Source organism: Mastomys coucha, unplaced genomic scaffold (assembly GCF_008632895.1).
Source record: "Mastomys coucha isolate ucsf_1 unplaced genomic scaffold, UCSF_Mcou_1 pScaffold11, whole genome shotgun sequence".
Taxonomy (NCBI): domain Eukaryota; kingdom Metazoa; phylum Chordata; class Mammalia; order Rodentia; family Muridae; genus Mastomys; species Mastomys coucha.
In genome coordinates this window covers 13,913,493-13,929,207 of record NW_022196893.1, presented here as the reverse complement: position 1 = coordinate 13,929,207, position 15,715 = coordinate 13,913,493, and the positions used below count along the sequence as shown (strand labels likewise).

Sequence of the window (15,715 nt, the reverse complement as noted above, 5' to 3'; positions counted from 1 at the left end):
TTCCCTGAGATAGGGTTTCTCTGCATACAGAGCCAGGTTTCCTGGCTGTCCTGGAACTCACTTTGTAGACCAGGCTGGCCTCAAACTCATGAAACTCCACCTGCCTCTGCCACCCAAGTGCTGGGATTAAAGGTATGTGCCAACCCTGCCCAGCCGACTTCTATATGACCAGCTGAGCACTTTTGTCCAGTGTTCTTTGTGTGCATTCTAATCCTGATCAGTAGGAGAGTGTGCTCTGCACCTGAGTAAGACTAGAACCTAAGATGTTGCTCTATCTGGGGACAGTAGTCGTCTTTACTTTGAAAACACTAATAATGGCTATTTGTTAGTGTTTTAAATAGATAGAGGGACATTCAGACCTGTTCTTCACCAGTAGTGTCTAGGATTAGGGTAATCTCCCTGAATATTGCAGTAACCCTAACTACAAGCTTGTGATATAGTGTTTGATGGTTGGTTTGTTTTTAAAGATTTACCTACCTAGTGTAGTGTCCACACCTTTAGTCCCAGCACTAGGAGGCAAGGGCAGATTGATCTCTGTGAGTTTGAGGCCAGCCTGATCTACATAGTGAGTTCCAGGACAGGCAGAGCTATACCAAGAAACTGTCTCAAAAAAATTTTTACTTTATGTCTTTGGTTATGTACGTGCATGCCTGGTGCTTTTTTTGTTTGATTGTTTGTTTGTTTTTGTTTTGTTTTGTTTTTTGGTTTTTTCAAGACAGGGTTTCTCTGCATAGCTCTGGCTGTCCTGGAACTCACTCTGTAGACCAGGCTGGCCTTGAACTCAGAAATCTGCCTGCCTCTGCCTCCCAAGTGCTGGGATTAAAGGCGTGTGCCACCACTGCCCGGCATACCTGGTACTTTTGATGGGCCAGAAGGGGACATCAGATCCCCTGGAAATTGGATTATAAATAACTTGTCAGCTGCCAGAAGTGGTTGCTGGGAATAAAGGTTGCTTGCTGTGGTTGACCTGCTTGCTCTGGCCTAAAGATTTATTTATTATTATAAGTACATGTAGCTCTCTTCAGGCGCACCAGAAGAGGGCGTCAGATCTCATTATAGATGGTTGTAAGCCACCATGTGGTTGCTTGGATTTGAACTCAGGACCTTCGGAATAGCAGTCAGTGTTCTTAACTGCTGAGCCATCTCTCCAGCCCCGGATAACATGACTTTTGAAAGCAATATTGATGTTATGGTGTCTAGAATGTCACCAGATTGATTCCCTTTGTTAGTTTGTTTGAGAAGTGAGGCAGAGAAACAGACACACTTGATCTCAGCAGGCTGAGCACTTGGAGCAGTGAGGGCACACAACCTTTCTGGGGACATACACACATGCATGGGCAGGTATCAGAAAGTGGGGTTTTTATACTGGGCATATGGTCTCTGCGGGTGGAGCAGACTAGTCAGGCTGGGGCTAAACTGTTCTTTAGGGCTAGGGGTTAGAGCTCCTTACAGCCTGACTCACTTTATGACCCGAGGCTATTACCCATACTCTGGAAGAGTAGAAAGGGGTCAGGGGTTATAGTTTCATGGAGGCTTCTTCCAGCTGGAGAGGGGTTGACGTTCCTTCTAGGTGGGATAGGGGCTAGTAGTTTTCCACCATGAAGAATTCTGTGACCCCCTGAGTGGTGAAAGCTTGTTGGATGAGCTTGGTGGGACAGCTGTAAGGGCAGGGACCAAAGAGGAAAGTGAGCACCATCACAGTGGTGGGCTGCCAAGGCGGCAACTCACGGTCCCCAAGCAGTCGGCGTCCTTCCAGGGAGCGTCGGCTACCCTTCTCAGTGTTTGAGTCTTCCCAATGGCTGCTGGTGTGTCCTCTATTGTACATTTATCTAAATGTATAAAAACAGTTTTCTCTTAGGAACACAGAGATACCTGCCAATTGGCAGTCCTTAAGTGCAGTCCTCTGTGGTTTGGGAGGACCGCTGAGCCAGGGAATTGATTTGATTTCATATCCTGTAGGTCAGTTGGCTTTGTTGTACCTGTTGGAGCCCTGTCACTGTAGGGTGACAGCCATTGGGAGAGCAGGGCTTACATGGAACCTTTTGTATGGATCTAGGGGGAAGTTCAAAGGGTAAACATTTCAAAGACGGTAAAAAAATGTGACTATAAGGATGAGAAGGATGAAAGAAGGGATGTGGAAGATGCAGGGTGTGAGGGAATGAAAAGCCCATGTATATATATGAGAAAGCCCCTGGTTGAAGTTTTGTGTAGTCCGTGTGTCTTTGGGCTCAATCTCAAATCAGGTATAATTTGTTGGTGTGAAAGCAGCTTCATTTTTTTGGAGGAGAGTGCAAATTCCATCCTCAGCTGGAGTCAGAACTAGTCATGGACTGCTGCAGCAGCCCTTGGGGCTCATTGTACCTATATCGCCAGGGCCAGCTCTCATGCTGCCCAGGTGAGGGCAGGGGCCAGCTCTGTACAGCCCTGGGAGATCAGCATGGTTCTACGTGGCAACCCAGATCAAGAGTGTCTATATGGCCTTTGGTAGTAACATGGGCCATGGACATCAACACAGAACCTCGCTGGTACGGGACATGGTCCTTGGCACTGGCATGGACCAGGACTTCACCATGGCCTCAGGTGGCCTCACAGGCTACTCACATCAGGCTGTTCCTCACTACCCCAGGGTCTCCAGTTCCCTCTCTCTTCATTGCGCACACATTTTTTTGTTTCTCTTTCTCTTCCATCTCTCCACCACTTATTTGTTCATCTTAGTGGTACAGGGCTTCTGGGTGTCTTTTGCCCCCATGGGTGGGGTTTCTGGGCCCATAACCAATTTTTTTTAAAGATTTATTTATTAATATACATAAGTATACTGTTGCTGTCTTCAGATGCACCAGAAGAGGGCGTCAGATCTCATTACGGGTGGTTGTGAGCCACCATGTGGTTGCTGGGATTTAAACTCAGGACCTTCGGAAGAACAGTCAGTGCTCTTACCCGCTGAGCCATCTCGCCAGCCCCATAACCGATTTTTTTAGTTAAAAAGATACTATTTTGCATTAAACAAGCTAGAATTTTAAACGTATTTTGAGTTATTTGATTCAGGCTTAACTTTGACAACACATAAAAAGACTATATATAGGAGAAACAAATTAGTCTCTCCCTCCAAGCTTGTCTCTAACTGAATTACATTTGTATTTAGCATGAGTACAAACATAGTTCTTTACGCCTTAAAGAGTTTGATAATTTATCAGATTACTAACCCTTAACTTGTATGTCCTGTTTGTTTGTTTGTTTGTTTGGGGTTTTTCTGGTTGGTTAGTTGCTTGGTTGTTTTTTTTTGTTTGTTTGTTTTTCTAGACAGGCTAGCCTCAAACTCATAGAGATCTACCTGCCTCTGCCTCCCAAGTGCTCGGATTAAAGGCGTGCTCCATCCACCATTGCCCAGTGTAAATGAGTCTTAAAAAAACTCTAGGGGCTGGCGAGATGGCTCAGCGGGTAGGAGCACTGACTGCTCTTCCGAAGGTCCTGAGTTCGGATCCCAGCACCCACATGGTGGTTCACAACCACCTGTCATAAGATCTGATGCCCTGATGCCCTCTTCTGGTGCATCTGAAGACAGCTACAGTGAATTATGCCAGAGCGAGTGGGGCCGGAGGGAGCAGGGCAGGAGCTGTATACATAAGATAAATTAATCTTTAAAAAAAAAAAAAACAAAAAAAAAAACTCTATATCCTGATCTGTAACAGCCACACTCATCAGTGAATAAAAACAAGAGTATTTAAGTTTGGTAGGGCAGGAAACAAATGCAGACCAAAGATAAAGAAGTCCCAAGAACAGTTAGGGAAAGTTGGAGACCCAGTAAAAACAACAGGCATTAGAACCCAGTATAGGTCTGTCTGTCTGTCTGTCTGGGCCAGGTTGTTAGTCTCAAAAAGCAAGGAACAAACAAAAGAACAAAAACAAATAACAAACAGACAAAAAAGAAGAAACTGACAAGCAGGACTGGAAGAGTGTCTTATCCCACGCCTGAGTCATCCCTCAGGTTATGGGAAAGATGGAAAGCCCGAATGTTAGGAGGAGGCATCAGGGAGTCAAAGCCATGGCAGATCGTGGGAGGTTGCTGCAGTCTCCAGGACGTTGTGATCTAGAGAAGGAGTGAAGGCTCCCAGAGCTTCTGGGGCCTGGCCAGGTGCCTCCAAGTCACCCAGACCCAGACAGTTGCTGTGCATTCAGTTTGGGTGTGTGAATGGCAGAGATCTTCCCGGGAAAGGTCTTCGAGCCTTTCCTTCCTGTGCTGCAGGGTTGACACAGGTAAGGAGGTACAGGGTGTGTGTGCTCCTGAGAAAGTCCAGGCTATGGAGGGACACAAGCTTATGTGGTAAGTGCTGTGGGGTGCTTTGGAAGATGGTTCCCCCATCTGGGAACCAGGGTGCAGAGGCTTTAGTGGAGGGAGGGACACAGGAGTGAAAGAATGTTTTTGAGTTGGGAAATGGGAAAGCTAGATGCCTCTTCACTTGCAGGGGCAGAGCACTAGCAAGCCGTGGGCTACAGTTTTCTGCACACTGCTTGTCTAGAACGCCCTTTGCTGCTTTTCCCAAGCCTGCCTGCATCCTGTCTAAGCCTCCACTTGTTGGTGTTGAGCCCACAGGCTGTGCCTCTGCCTCCCTTTCCTGTAGGAATGGCTGCAGGCCATTCTTTAGTTTGAAGCCCTTAGAGGCTTTTTCCTCTTCTCTTGGTAATCCAATGGCTTGTGACTCTGGAGGAGCTAGCTCAGTGAGTGGGTATTTTAATTGCAGGAGCTCTCTATTAGCCATTTAGATCTAGGTGGTCATTGTTGATTAAAATATTTTCCTCAGTTTTAATAAGGACTTGAGTAGCAACTCTGTCTGAACCCATAGCCAGTTTTTACTTTTATTTTTATTTTTAGTGGACATCACCAACAGATGTGCGAGAGAGGCTACGAGAAAGCCATAAGGACATGCTGCGTAGGGGAGAGAGTTCCCATCGAGGCTCCTTCAGTATGCTCTTAGGCTCTCTTAAGTAACCCACTGTTGCCTGTGCCTTCCAAGGTGTGGACCCTAAGTCAGGAGTAGCCCAGTCAAATGGGGTGTATGTTGTCTGCTTCATAGCTGGTTGTTCTCCCTGGTCACAGGTGCTGCCCTTCTCCACACCTCAGACCTCTTTCCTTTTGACTGGCTTCTCTAACGGCTCCATTTCCTTGAATCTTTTTTTTCCACTACTGTACTGGGGATTCAGCCAGCGTATAGTGCATGCTAGACAAGCCCTCTACCACTGAACTATGTTCTCAGCCTGATCTCCTTGAGTCTTTGGGTAGGAAAACAAAGCCACACTAGACAAGCACTACTTTCCAGTTTAAAGTTATTCTGCTTGATTCTGTAAGTAACTCCCCACCCCGTTCTTGTATGAACTAAGGAAGTATACCTCTCCCCCTACCACTAGTTGGGTTTATGGGGGTTTGTGGGGTTTTGTGAGATTGATTTTTCTCTAGCCACCCCTCCCCTACACCAGGTTTGGCTAGGCAAACTAAAAATGCAGCCTGAGTGTCCCCCAGAGTTTGGCTTCAACAACTGAGGTGGGATCTGACAGCTCTGTATTCAAGATGTACCACAAGAGTTTCTGAGGCTTAACCAGTTCACAGTACTACTTTTAAAGTACTGGGTCCTTGAAAAGAGATGAACTACTTTCTCCCCCTCCAGCTCAGGGTTGGGGAGAGAACACAGGGAATGAGCAGGTGTAACAAGCACAAAGGACAGTTGTCTTGGGGAATCGAGGAGGGTTTCTGAGAAAGGAGATGATGGCATAGTCGTTGAGAAAGGACACCGCCTTAATAGTGGTTGTCATGGCTGGAGTGCGAAGAGGCCTGCTGGTTGAGCAGGTAGGTAGGCCAGGCAAGAGAGGCCTGCAGACTCCTGTGCTTCATTCAGCAGGGCCAGGTGTGGGCTCTCCAACCACTGTAGGCCACAGGAATGAGGCCTGATTAATGGAGTTTCATTCAGTCATTCCTCCCTCCCTCCCTTTCTTCATTTTTTTTCTCTTCATGTTTTTTTTTTTTTTTTTTGAAATGAGGTTTCTCTCTGTAACTCTGGCTGTCATTGTGTAGACCAGGCTGGCTTCAAATTGCCTGCCTTTGCCTCCCGAGTGCTGGGATTAAAGACATACACCACCACCACCACCCAGTTCATTTCTAATTTTTAAAAATGATATTTTTGGTTTTATTTTTTACTTATTTTATGTGTATGCATGGGTGTATGTGCCTTTGCATGTGGTGCCTGAAGAGGCTAGAAAGAGGCGTCATATCTTCTGTGGCTGGAGTTGTAGGAAGTTGGTTGCGGGCCAGCTTACGTGGGTGCTGGGAACCAAACTTGGGTCAAGAAAAATAGCAAGTGCTTTTAACCACTACACCATCTCTCTAGCCTTCCTTTCCAGTTTTAGGAGATTCTGAAATTGTACATTTTTTGTTATTGAACAGCTTTTTTTTTTTAAAGATTAACTTGTTTCATGTATATGAATATTTTGTATGAATGTATGTATGTGTACCATATGTGTGTCAGAGTAGGGCATTGGATCCCATGGAATTGGAGTTACTGATGGTTGTAGACCACTGTATTAATCATGTTTCTGTTGCTGTGAAGAGACACCATGACCAAGGCAAGTCTTATAAAGACAACATTTAATTGGGGCTGGCTTACAGGTTCAGAGATTCAGCCCATTATCATCAAGGCAGGAAATGTGGCAGCATCCAGGCAGGCATAGAACTGAAGGAGCTGAGAGTTCTACATCTTGATCAGAATGTAGCTAGAAGTCTGTCTGTCTTCCAGGCAGTTAGGAGGAGGGACTCAAACCCCACTTCCAAAGGGATATACTTCCTCCAACAAGGCCACGCCTCCTAGTAGTGCCAGTCCTGGGAGCTGAACGTTCACTGCTAGAGTAACAGTCTTAACCACTGAGCTGAACTCTGCTTTTGCTCTTCATTTATTTATTTTTTGAGCTGTGTCTTGCAGTCAGACCAGCCTTGACTCAACAGTCTTCTTGCCTCAATCTCCCAAATGCTCTGATGACAAGCATTGCCATGCATGGCTGGTGGTGCATCCTTTATCTTCATTCTGTTAGTCTTTTGAGTGCTGAGATCTACAGGTTGGCTTCCTTAGTTCTGCTAAGAGGTGCCTGCCTGCATAGAGGCACCATTTGTTTTAAGGGGCATCTTCATCAGGTCTGCCTTCCTTCCACACAGAAAACAAGTATAGTAATAGATACCCCAAGGTATATAAAGGGTTGACTAAAGAATGATCAAGGAGCAAACGATTTTAACTGCTAACGGGTCTCCATGGTTTTGTTTATGAAGCAAAGTTAAAAGCCTGAGGCAAGAAAGAAATATTTATGTTTCTGTGTATTTGACTGCCAGCAAGGTTTTGGAAATTCCAGAACAAGCTTTTTGCTTAGTGTCTCCAGCTTTCCTCCTTGGGCTGCTATTAAACCCCAGATCCATTTACTGTTTGATTATGTATTTGCAGGCTCAGTGTCAGACCAGGAATTGGAGGCGTCCGGTCTCGAGTTGGGATCCAGCATAGTCTTCTTAACCAGCCAGCTCGCACAGCCACCTTCCAGCAGAGATTCGATGCCCGACAGAAGATTGGCCTCTCAGATGCTCGGCTCAAGCTGGGTGTCAAAGATGCCCGGGAAAAGCTTTTGCAGAAAGATGCCCGGTTTCGGATCAAAGGAAAAGTACAGGATGCCAGAGAGATGCTGAACTCACGAAAGCAGCAGAACACTATGCCCCAGAAGCCACGCCAGGTGGCTGATGCTCGGGAGAAGATCAGCTTAAAGAGGAGATCACCTGCTACGTTCACAAGCCCCCCCATTGGGACTGTGACCCCTGCTCTGAAACTCACCAAAACTATCCAGGTAGGTTGTGGCTCCCCTCCAACATTTTCAGAAACCTGGGAAGAAAGCTAGAAGTATGCAGGGAAAATTGGGGAATGGTGAAATGTAGTTGTTCCAAGTGTTGGTCCGGCACGTTCTGACTTCAGAAAGGCTTAGAGGACATTACAGACAATCTTGTGGAGCACGGGGTATATTGTCTTTCAAAGGAGAGGTCCACAAGAATGAACTGACTTTTCAAAGTGAGACCAAAGTAGGAAAAAACAGGGAGAGTGCAAAGCATGTTGTAGACAAGTCCTGTCTTACTCCTCACTCAAACTTTAGAGTTACTACTTCAGTTTTATAAAAGGGAGTATGTAAGACGTGGGAAGTGGTTCATCTGACATTACTCAGCCAGTCGGTCGGGACAGCAGGATGGGGGCCCAGGAGATCTGATTGCTTGACCAGTGCCTGAGCCACCCAAACAACCCCCACTCCAGGAGGAAAGGAAACTGCAGAGCTAACGTTTTGTTCACTGAACCAAGTTTATTGAGCTCTTCAGGTCCATGCATGACCGTTGCTGATGCCTGTTTACGCCAACCTATTTTAAATTCATAAACCTACTTAGAGTGCACATGAACCCTCTGGGATGAATTGTGACTACTGGATATTTCTAGGTTCCACAGCAAAAGGCCATGGTGCCACTTCATGCCCATCCTGCTGGAATGAGGATCAATGTTGTCAATAACCACCAGGCCAAACAGGTAGAATGAGTGTGTATGCATGCATTTTGCTTTGATGAGATCCGTTAGGGTAGATCGACTGAGGACTGGCCTAAGGCTCCTATTTCAAAGTACCAGAAGGTTTTCACTTTGTAATTTGTGAGTTGTGTGTTTTTTTTTTTAAAGATTTATTTATTTGTTTTATGTGTATGAGTACACTGTAGCTGTACAGGTGGCCGTGAGCTATCATGTGGCTGCTGGGAGGGCCCCACTCCCTCCAGCATAATACACTGTAGCTGTCTTCAGACGCACCAGAAGAGGGTGTCAGATCTCATTGCAGATGGCTGTGAGCCACCATGTGGTTGCTGGGATCCAAACTCAGGACCTTCGGAAGAGCAGTCAGTGCCCTTACCCGCTGAGCCATCTCGCCAACCCAAAAAGGAACTTCTTAATCCAGGCATGTTATGTGTGTAATCAGGGAGACAGAGCCTGGAGGGTCACGGTGTCTAGGACAGCCTCAGCTACATAGGGAGACCTTGTCTCCAAAAAGAAACTTTTTTTAAAAAAAAAATTATTATATATATGTGTGAGTACACTGTCACAGTCAGATCCCATTTCAGTTGGTTGTGAGCTTGCTGGGACTTGAACTCAGGGCCTCTGGAAGAGTAGTCAGTGCTTTCAACCGCTGAGCCATCTCTCATGTAGTCAGGCTGGTTCCTGCCTCTACCTTCCTGGTACGTTGTGCTGCCTATGAGGCCAGGGCTTTTGTGTTTTACCATCTAAGCAGCTATTCCAGCCTCTGAGAAGAAACTTGTTATTGAGAGAGGAGAGGCATAAAGGGCAGCAGAAGACAGGAAAACCAAATAGTGATTATAAGGGGGCCGGAGAGACTGCTCTTCTGAAGGTCCTGAGTTCAAATCCCAGCAACCACATGATGGCTCACAACGAGATCTGATGCCCTCTTCTGGTGCTTCAGAAGACAGCTACAATGTACTTACATGTAATAAATAAATAATCTTTAAAAAAAAAAAAGAAAGACATCTCACAGACAGTGATTATAAACATTGCATGTGTCTAATGGAGAAAAACCCTCATGTGCCTGTTCACCAAGCAGGCATTACTGAAAATCTGCTGGAGCTTCCTGTAGAGGTTTGTTTATTTTTAAAATGTATCAGTGTTTGTTTGCATGTATGTATGTATGCCTGTTGCTGCAGAAGTCAGAAGAAGATCCTTGGAACTGGAGTTACACCCTCTATGTGGGTGCTGGGAACTGAGAGACCAGCAAGTGCCGAGCCTGTCTTCGGCCCCTTTCATTGCTGTTGTTTTGATGTTCTGGGAGTGGAACTCGGCCTTATGGTGCTGGCCACTCTTCCAGTCTCCCTCTTTTTTCATTTGTTATTGCTACTTTTTGTTTAATACCTGGGTAGAATTGAGGTTGTAGTTACCCAATTTTTTTTAAGTTCTTTTTTTTTTTTTTTTTTTTTTCTTCTTCAGAATCTGTTTCAAATTTATAGTAACATCTTTAACAACTGGATAGTCTGCTGATTTGACATTTTTCCTGCCAGGAATACTGTGCTGAGAACATCTTTGGGGAAAAACTCTGTAGAGTTTAGCTTTACTCCAGCAGACCAGACTTTGGGGTGACTTTCCAAGGCAGTTGATACCTAGTCTTGTACTTGACAGCGACATTGTGCTCCGTAATAGACTGCCTACAGAGGCATAGACCTGACTAGCTGTGTAGTAGGCTCTACCATCTTATCATATAGGCTTGTGTATAAGTATACTTTGTTATCTCACAATGAATTCCTTCCTCAGACTGTATTATTCACTGAATAGAAAATGTTGTAGAGATTCTGGATATATAATTGCTACTTATAAGAAGGTATTTCTGGCCATATGTTAAGTACTTGGGAGGTTGGGGACAGAAGGATTGAGTTTCAGGCCAGCTGGACTGCATGGATGTTTTACCGAAAAGGAATTTCTGAGCTCCTGTACATAGAAGTATGGCAGTGGTGGCACATGCCTTTAATCCTAGCACTTGAGAGGCAGAGGCAGGCAGAATACTGAGTTCGAGGCCAGCCAGGGCTACACAGAGAGTAGTTCTTAGCGGGTGTTACTGGTTTCTGTGGTAGGAATCCCCTGTGAGGACTTGGGTCATATGTCTCTTGACCCCTGTACTTGTGTGTCCCTGCATTACTTCCTAAGTCCTTGTTCTTTTCAGCCGCCATTGCTCTTCTCTTGGTTCAGATGTGTGTTGAGGGCCTGCATGCCGTCTTATCATTTATCCAACTGATTGGTTTGTTTATTTCAGGGTGCTAGGGATCACTGAGTGACATCCCTAGCCCAGCTACTGTTTCTTTCTTCTCAGAACTTGTATGACCTAGATGAAGATGATGACATTGTGGCACCTGTTCCTACTAAGCAGATGAAGTTTGCAGCCACGGGCAGCCTTGTTCACCACATGGTATGGTAATTTTTCCTTTCCCTTGCTGCACTCTGCACATCAGATCAAGGGGCTGGATGAGGTTGTGGGCAGTCATTGATGTGGGCTATAAGCTTTTTAGAGCTGTAACTAGCCAGCTCCTTGGTTTTAACATTGCTAAGGCTTGGGTGCCAAGGTCCTGTGCGGTGACAATGAAAAGCTACAGTCCTGGGGCTGGTTTGAGTCACTTGAAGGGAATTGTGTCTTAGTCCGTTTTCTGGTACTGTAACAGTACAATAGCTGGGGGAACTGTAAGCAGTAGAAGTTTACCAGGAAGGCAAGAAAGTTGGGCTACATCAGTTAAAGGTACTGGTCAGACATATGCAGAGAAGTGAGAAAGCAGTGTCTGGGAGCCTGAGGAAGCTCCTGCTGCAGAGACTCAGCTCTGGCCAGGATCCCAATGATGATGCAATCTCTGGGTACTAATTAAGATTGTGAGGTTGAACCATGCCAGTTCATTTATTCACAAAGGGAAGAGGTCTTCCCAGTAATTAGACCATTTGGGTCTGTCTGCCTGTCTGCTGGCTTAGTCCATTGCTTATTCCAGGTGGAAGAACAGTGTTCCTTCTCAGTGGCATGGGTTTCCTATCATGATAAGGAAGCAGCACATAGAGGGTGGATGAACCTATTCAACATTACCCAGCTTATAAGTGGTACATGAAGTTGTTGAGCTAGATCAGCATGGCTCTCAGGGCATTGTCCTGGCTCTTGAGAAACAGAAAGCGGCTTGAGTATAGAGTCTGTCATGGGGAAGATGCTTCAGCCAGACTAGCAGAAGTCTGGTGAATTGATCCTGTTGCATCCTCTCTAGTTCTCTGGCTATGGCATCCCTCCTTTCTTCCTGTTCAGCTATTCTTCTTTGTTCCTGGTGCTTTAGTTCCTGCATCTTTCTAGACAAGTCAGTGTGAGGAGTTTATTTCCAAGGGATCATCCCCTCAGTTCTGGAGGGGCTGTAGATGCTAGGTTTCTTACAGTAAGCCTGTCCGTACAGAGCTGCAGAGGCAGTGATTGTGCATGCTGCCTCTACATTGCCAGGTCAGAGACCAAAAGCTAGTTCCTGTGTCTTTCTAAGAGTTCCTAGGGGCTGGAGAGATGGCTCAAAGGTTAAGACCACTAGCTACTCTTCGAGAGGACCTGGGTTCAATTCCCAACAATCACATGGCAGCTCACAACCATCTGTAATCCCAGTTCCAGGAGATCTAACAGATAAAGCTGCAAACAAAACACTAATGCACAGAAAAGAAAAATTAATCATTAAAAAAAGAAAATGAGGGGCTGGCGAGATGGCTCAGCACAGTGGTAAGAGCACTGACTGCTCTTCTGAGGGTCCTGAGTTCAAATCCCAGCAACCACATGGTGGCTCACAACCATCCATAATGAGATCTGACTCCCTCTTCTGGTGAGTTTGAAGACAGCTACAGTGTGCTTATGTATAATAATAAATAAATTAAAAAAAATGAAAAGAGAGTTCTGTGTTCAGCCATCTGCCAGCTGATAATCCTTCCATCGTTTTAGAAGCTTCTGGAGGAATGAGCTTGGCCTCTGGCTTTTGGCCTCCTGACTAGCTGTAAATGAGCCTGTGGCTGTTGAGTCTTAGATCACGTCCATGATGAAAACCGTGTTGAGCTGGAACAGTTTATTTGCCACAGGCTAATCAGAGACTAGGCCAGACCCTCAGCAGATAGCACACAGGCCTTTTAAAGCAAAAAACCAAAAGCAGGAAACTTGTCCTTTATGGTGATTGGCTCTGTCTGTGTCAGCAAGGAACGGATTGGTCCTGGCTAACTCCAGGATTATCAGGGATGGGTGGGTGGGTGGGTGGGGTCTGGGACAAGTTGTTTACTAGCTAAGTACGCAGGGGGGAGTGGAGGAGGGAAGGGTGGAGCTGCCTTGGTCTTTCATGCTCTTGAGTGAGTTTCTTGGTCTGTATAAAGTTCTCTTACTATAGGCAGTGTTTTCCGTGTTTCCCAGCAAGGGTTCTGGCTTTATCACGAGTGCTTTCCTCTTGCTCCTCCCTAGTGTGCATTGCTGGTACTAACCACCTTACTTACCCTTTGTGCTTGGACTGAGTGAGGCCTTGGGGATCTTGCATTAGCTTGTTTTTAGCTCTTCAGACAGTGGCCTGTGTTTCTGGTTTCTCAGACTCTTTTCTGCCTATTTGTGTAGACTGGATTGAGTAGTTCCAAGCTGTCCATGTCCAAGGCCCTCCCTCTCACAAAAGTGGTCCAGAATGATGCCTACACTGCTCCTGTTCTTCCCTCCTCTGTTCGAACCAAGGCCTTGACTAACATGTCCCGGACACTGGTGAACAAGGACGAGCCTCCTAAAGAGCTGCCACCTGCTGAGGTAAGGTGAAAGCTACAGCTGAGTGTCAGCCTATGTTGGGTGTTAGTCACTGTTCGTGCTTGTCTAGAGGGTCCCCAGAACTCTGTGACGTGGACGTTACTGCCCCGTTCTGCAGTGAATAAACTAGTACCTTGGACCCTTGTCTTCAGTGAGCTTGCTGGCCAGTGAGGACCCTTGTAGAGAGATCACAACCCGTGGCATGAAGATCCCAGAAGAGAGTACTGAGAACCATGAGGAGATGGCGTATTGGGCCTCTCAGGAATTTAAACCTACACCATTTGTTTCTGACTGGGTCTAGAAGCATGGATAGCACCCCATGCAGAAGCTTGGGGTGAAGGGTCTGTACCCCCTAGGAAGTAGCAGGAGTCTCCGGGCCTCTGCTCTCCAGGATGTGATGGATACACTCTGAAGGGACTTTCTGTTGTGCCTTCCTGGCAGTTGTCTTGAGTAAGTTTTGTGGGGGGCATGCTACTTTCTGACACTATTCATGTTTATCTCTGGCAGCCTGTGCTTAGCCCCTTGGAAGGCACCAAGATGACTGTGACTAATCTGCACCCTCGAGTCACAGAGGAGGACATAGTTGTAAGTATCATCATAGGCCACTCGACCTTTTAGTCACGGGCTGCTTCTGTGGGATGAGTTCTAGGACCATGTCAGTTAATGATTTGCTGGGACTTAAGGGATGATCATGCTCAGGGTAAGGTTTTTTGTTTGGTTTGGTTTTGGTTTTGGTTTTTCGAGACAGTGTTTCTCTGTGTAACAGAACCCTAGCGGTCCTGGACTCACTCACTTTGTAGATCTGGCTGGCCCCAAACTCACAGAGCTCTGCCTGCCTCAGCACTCCTGGCTCAGGTTTAAATTCTGCTTTGCCACTCTCATACATCTCACATGGTACTGTCCGTGGCCTCTGCCTCCCCTGACACCAAGATGCGGTGATCACATCTGAAGACAACATGTACAGAGCACTCCTTTAAAGATGATTGCTGTTGTAGTTAATGCCACATGGTGTCCCAAAGGCTATGGCAGGAAGCCAGCTAGAAGGGGACACAGCCTGAGAGTAGATGGCAATGCCCATTGGCCACCTGTGTCTAATTTGATTGGACTCTGCTGAGTTTAGTGCTCAAAATCTCATACCATGTCCTGGGAACCCCTTCATCAGGCAATCTGACCCAGAGTAGAACACCAGCATCCATAGTTGCAACAGTCTCCCTTCCTGTGATGCATTAGCCACTGCCTTTACCCGTTGGTTCTGTGGTTCTATCTAGAGCTCCATGAAAGCCTTTTGATAAGCTTGGGCCCAGTTCTAACATGTAGCTCTCTGAAATTCCATAATTGTTACCACTATTGACCTGCACAGGGAAGACATGGGACAGGGCACTCGTGTGTACTGCAAGCGAAGAATATCAGCAGCCAAGGGCCTACCCTGAAATCCTGGGTGTGCGACTGCAGTGCAGTCCGTAGAGGGTGTGAGCGGCAGTAGTCTGCATTTCCCTCCCAGCCTCACTTGTCCTTTGCAGGAGCTTTTCTGTGTGTGTGGCGCTCTCAAGCGGGCTCGACTGGTCCATCCTGGAGTGGCAGAAGTTGTCTTTGTGAAGAAGGATGATGCCATCACTGCTTATAAGAAGTACAACAACCGATGTCTGGATGGTAGGTTAGGGGGAGGCTGCCATCACGCTCCTCTCTGTTTTAAAGCAGTGAGCTTTTGGGGTAAACTATCCTCTGAGATTGGTACAGAGACATCTTGGGGAATCACCGTCCTAGGACTTCACCGTCCTAGTCATTCTGGGTAACCGGCAGAGGCAATGATGCGCACTCTGAGGAGTGCGTTTCCGTGCACGAGTCTCTAAAAGTTGAGTGCCACCGCCTCTCCCTTCACATGCAGGCGGGCTTGCTGGAACCCAGCATTCTCAAAGGCCAGGGGTCTTGGCTTCTGGGGGAGATCTACCAGTGAATACTTCCTATTTACATCTCAGGCTACACAGTTGGGAGCTCTGGGCCATGCTCCTTTTCCGCTTGGTCATTTATGAGTGTGCTGAGGGCCTGCTGAGGACCGGGGCTCTGGACTAGAAGTCAGGGAGGGAGCAAGAGCAAAGATGGTGCTTTGGTTTACGTTTCTGTTGGCTGATGGGGTTGACCATGTTTTCATGTGCTTGTCTGCCATGTTTGTGTCTTCTAGAGAAATGTCTATTCTTTGCTCCATCTATCATTGGATTCTTTTTTGTCTTTGATTTTTGAGAGACAGGGTTTCTCTTTGTAACCTGGCCTCAAACTCCAGCCTCTATCGTCCAATTTCTGGGATTAAAGGCATGTGCCACTGGCCAACTGGATTCTTGTTTTTTTTTTT

At 46.5% G+C, this 15,715-nt stretch overlaps 1 protein-coding gene across 2 annotated transcripts in view; it reads left to right on the top strand.

Moving 5' to 3' along the window:
- Poldip3 (DNA polymerase delta interacting protein 3) overlaps positions 1–15,715 on the top strand; it is a 27,045-nt gene that overhangs the window by 5,913 nt on the left and 5,417 nt on the right. Inside the window, exons 2-7 of one of the 2 annotated variants that reach the window (XM_031350719.1) lie at positions 7,476–7,866; positions 8,499–8,585; positions 10,912–11,007; positions 13,192–13,371; positions 13,876–13,953; positions 14,889–15,018. In XM_031350719.1, the coding sequence (XP_031206579.1) occupies positions 7,476–7,866; positions 8,499–8,585; positions 10,912–11,007; positions 13,192–13,371; positions 13,876–13,953; positions 14,889–15,018 (962 nt within the window). The remainder of the gene's footprint in view (positions 1–7,475; positions 7,867–8,498; positions 8,586–10,911; positions 11,008–13,191; positions 13,372–13,875; positions 13,954–14,888; positions 15,019–15,715) is intronic. The other variant, XM_031350728.1, reaches the window with a different exon arrangement.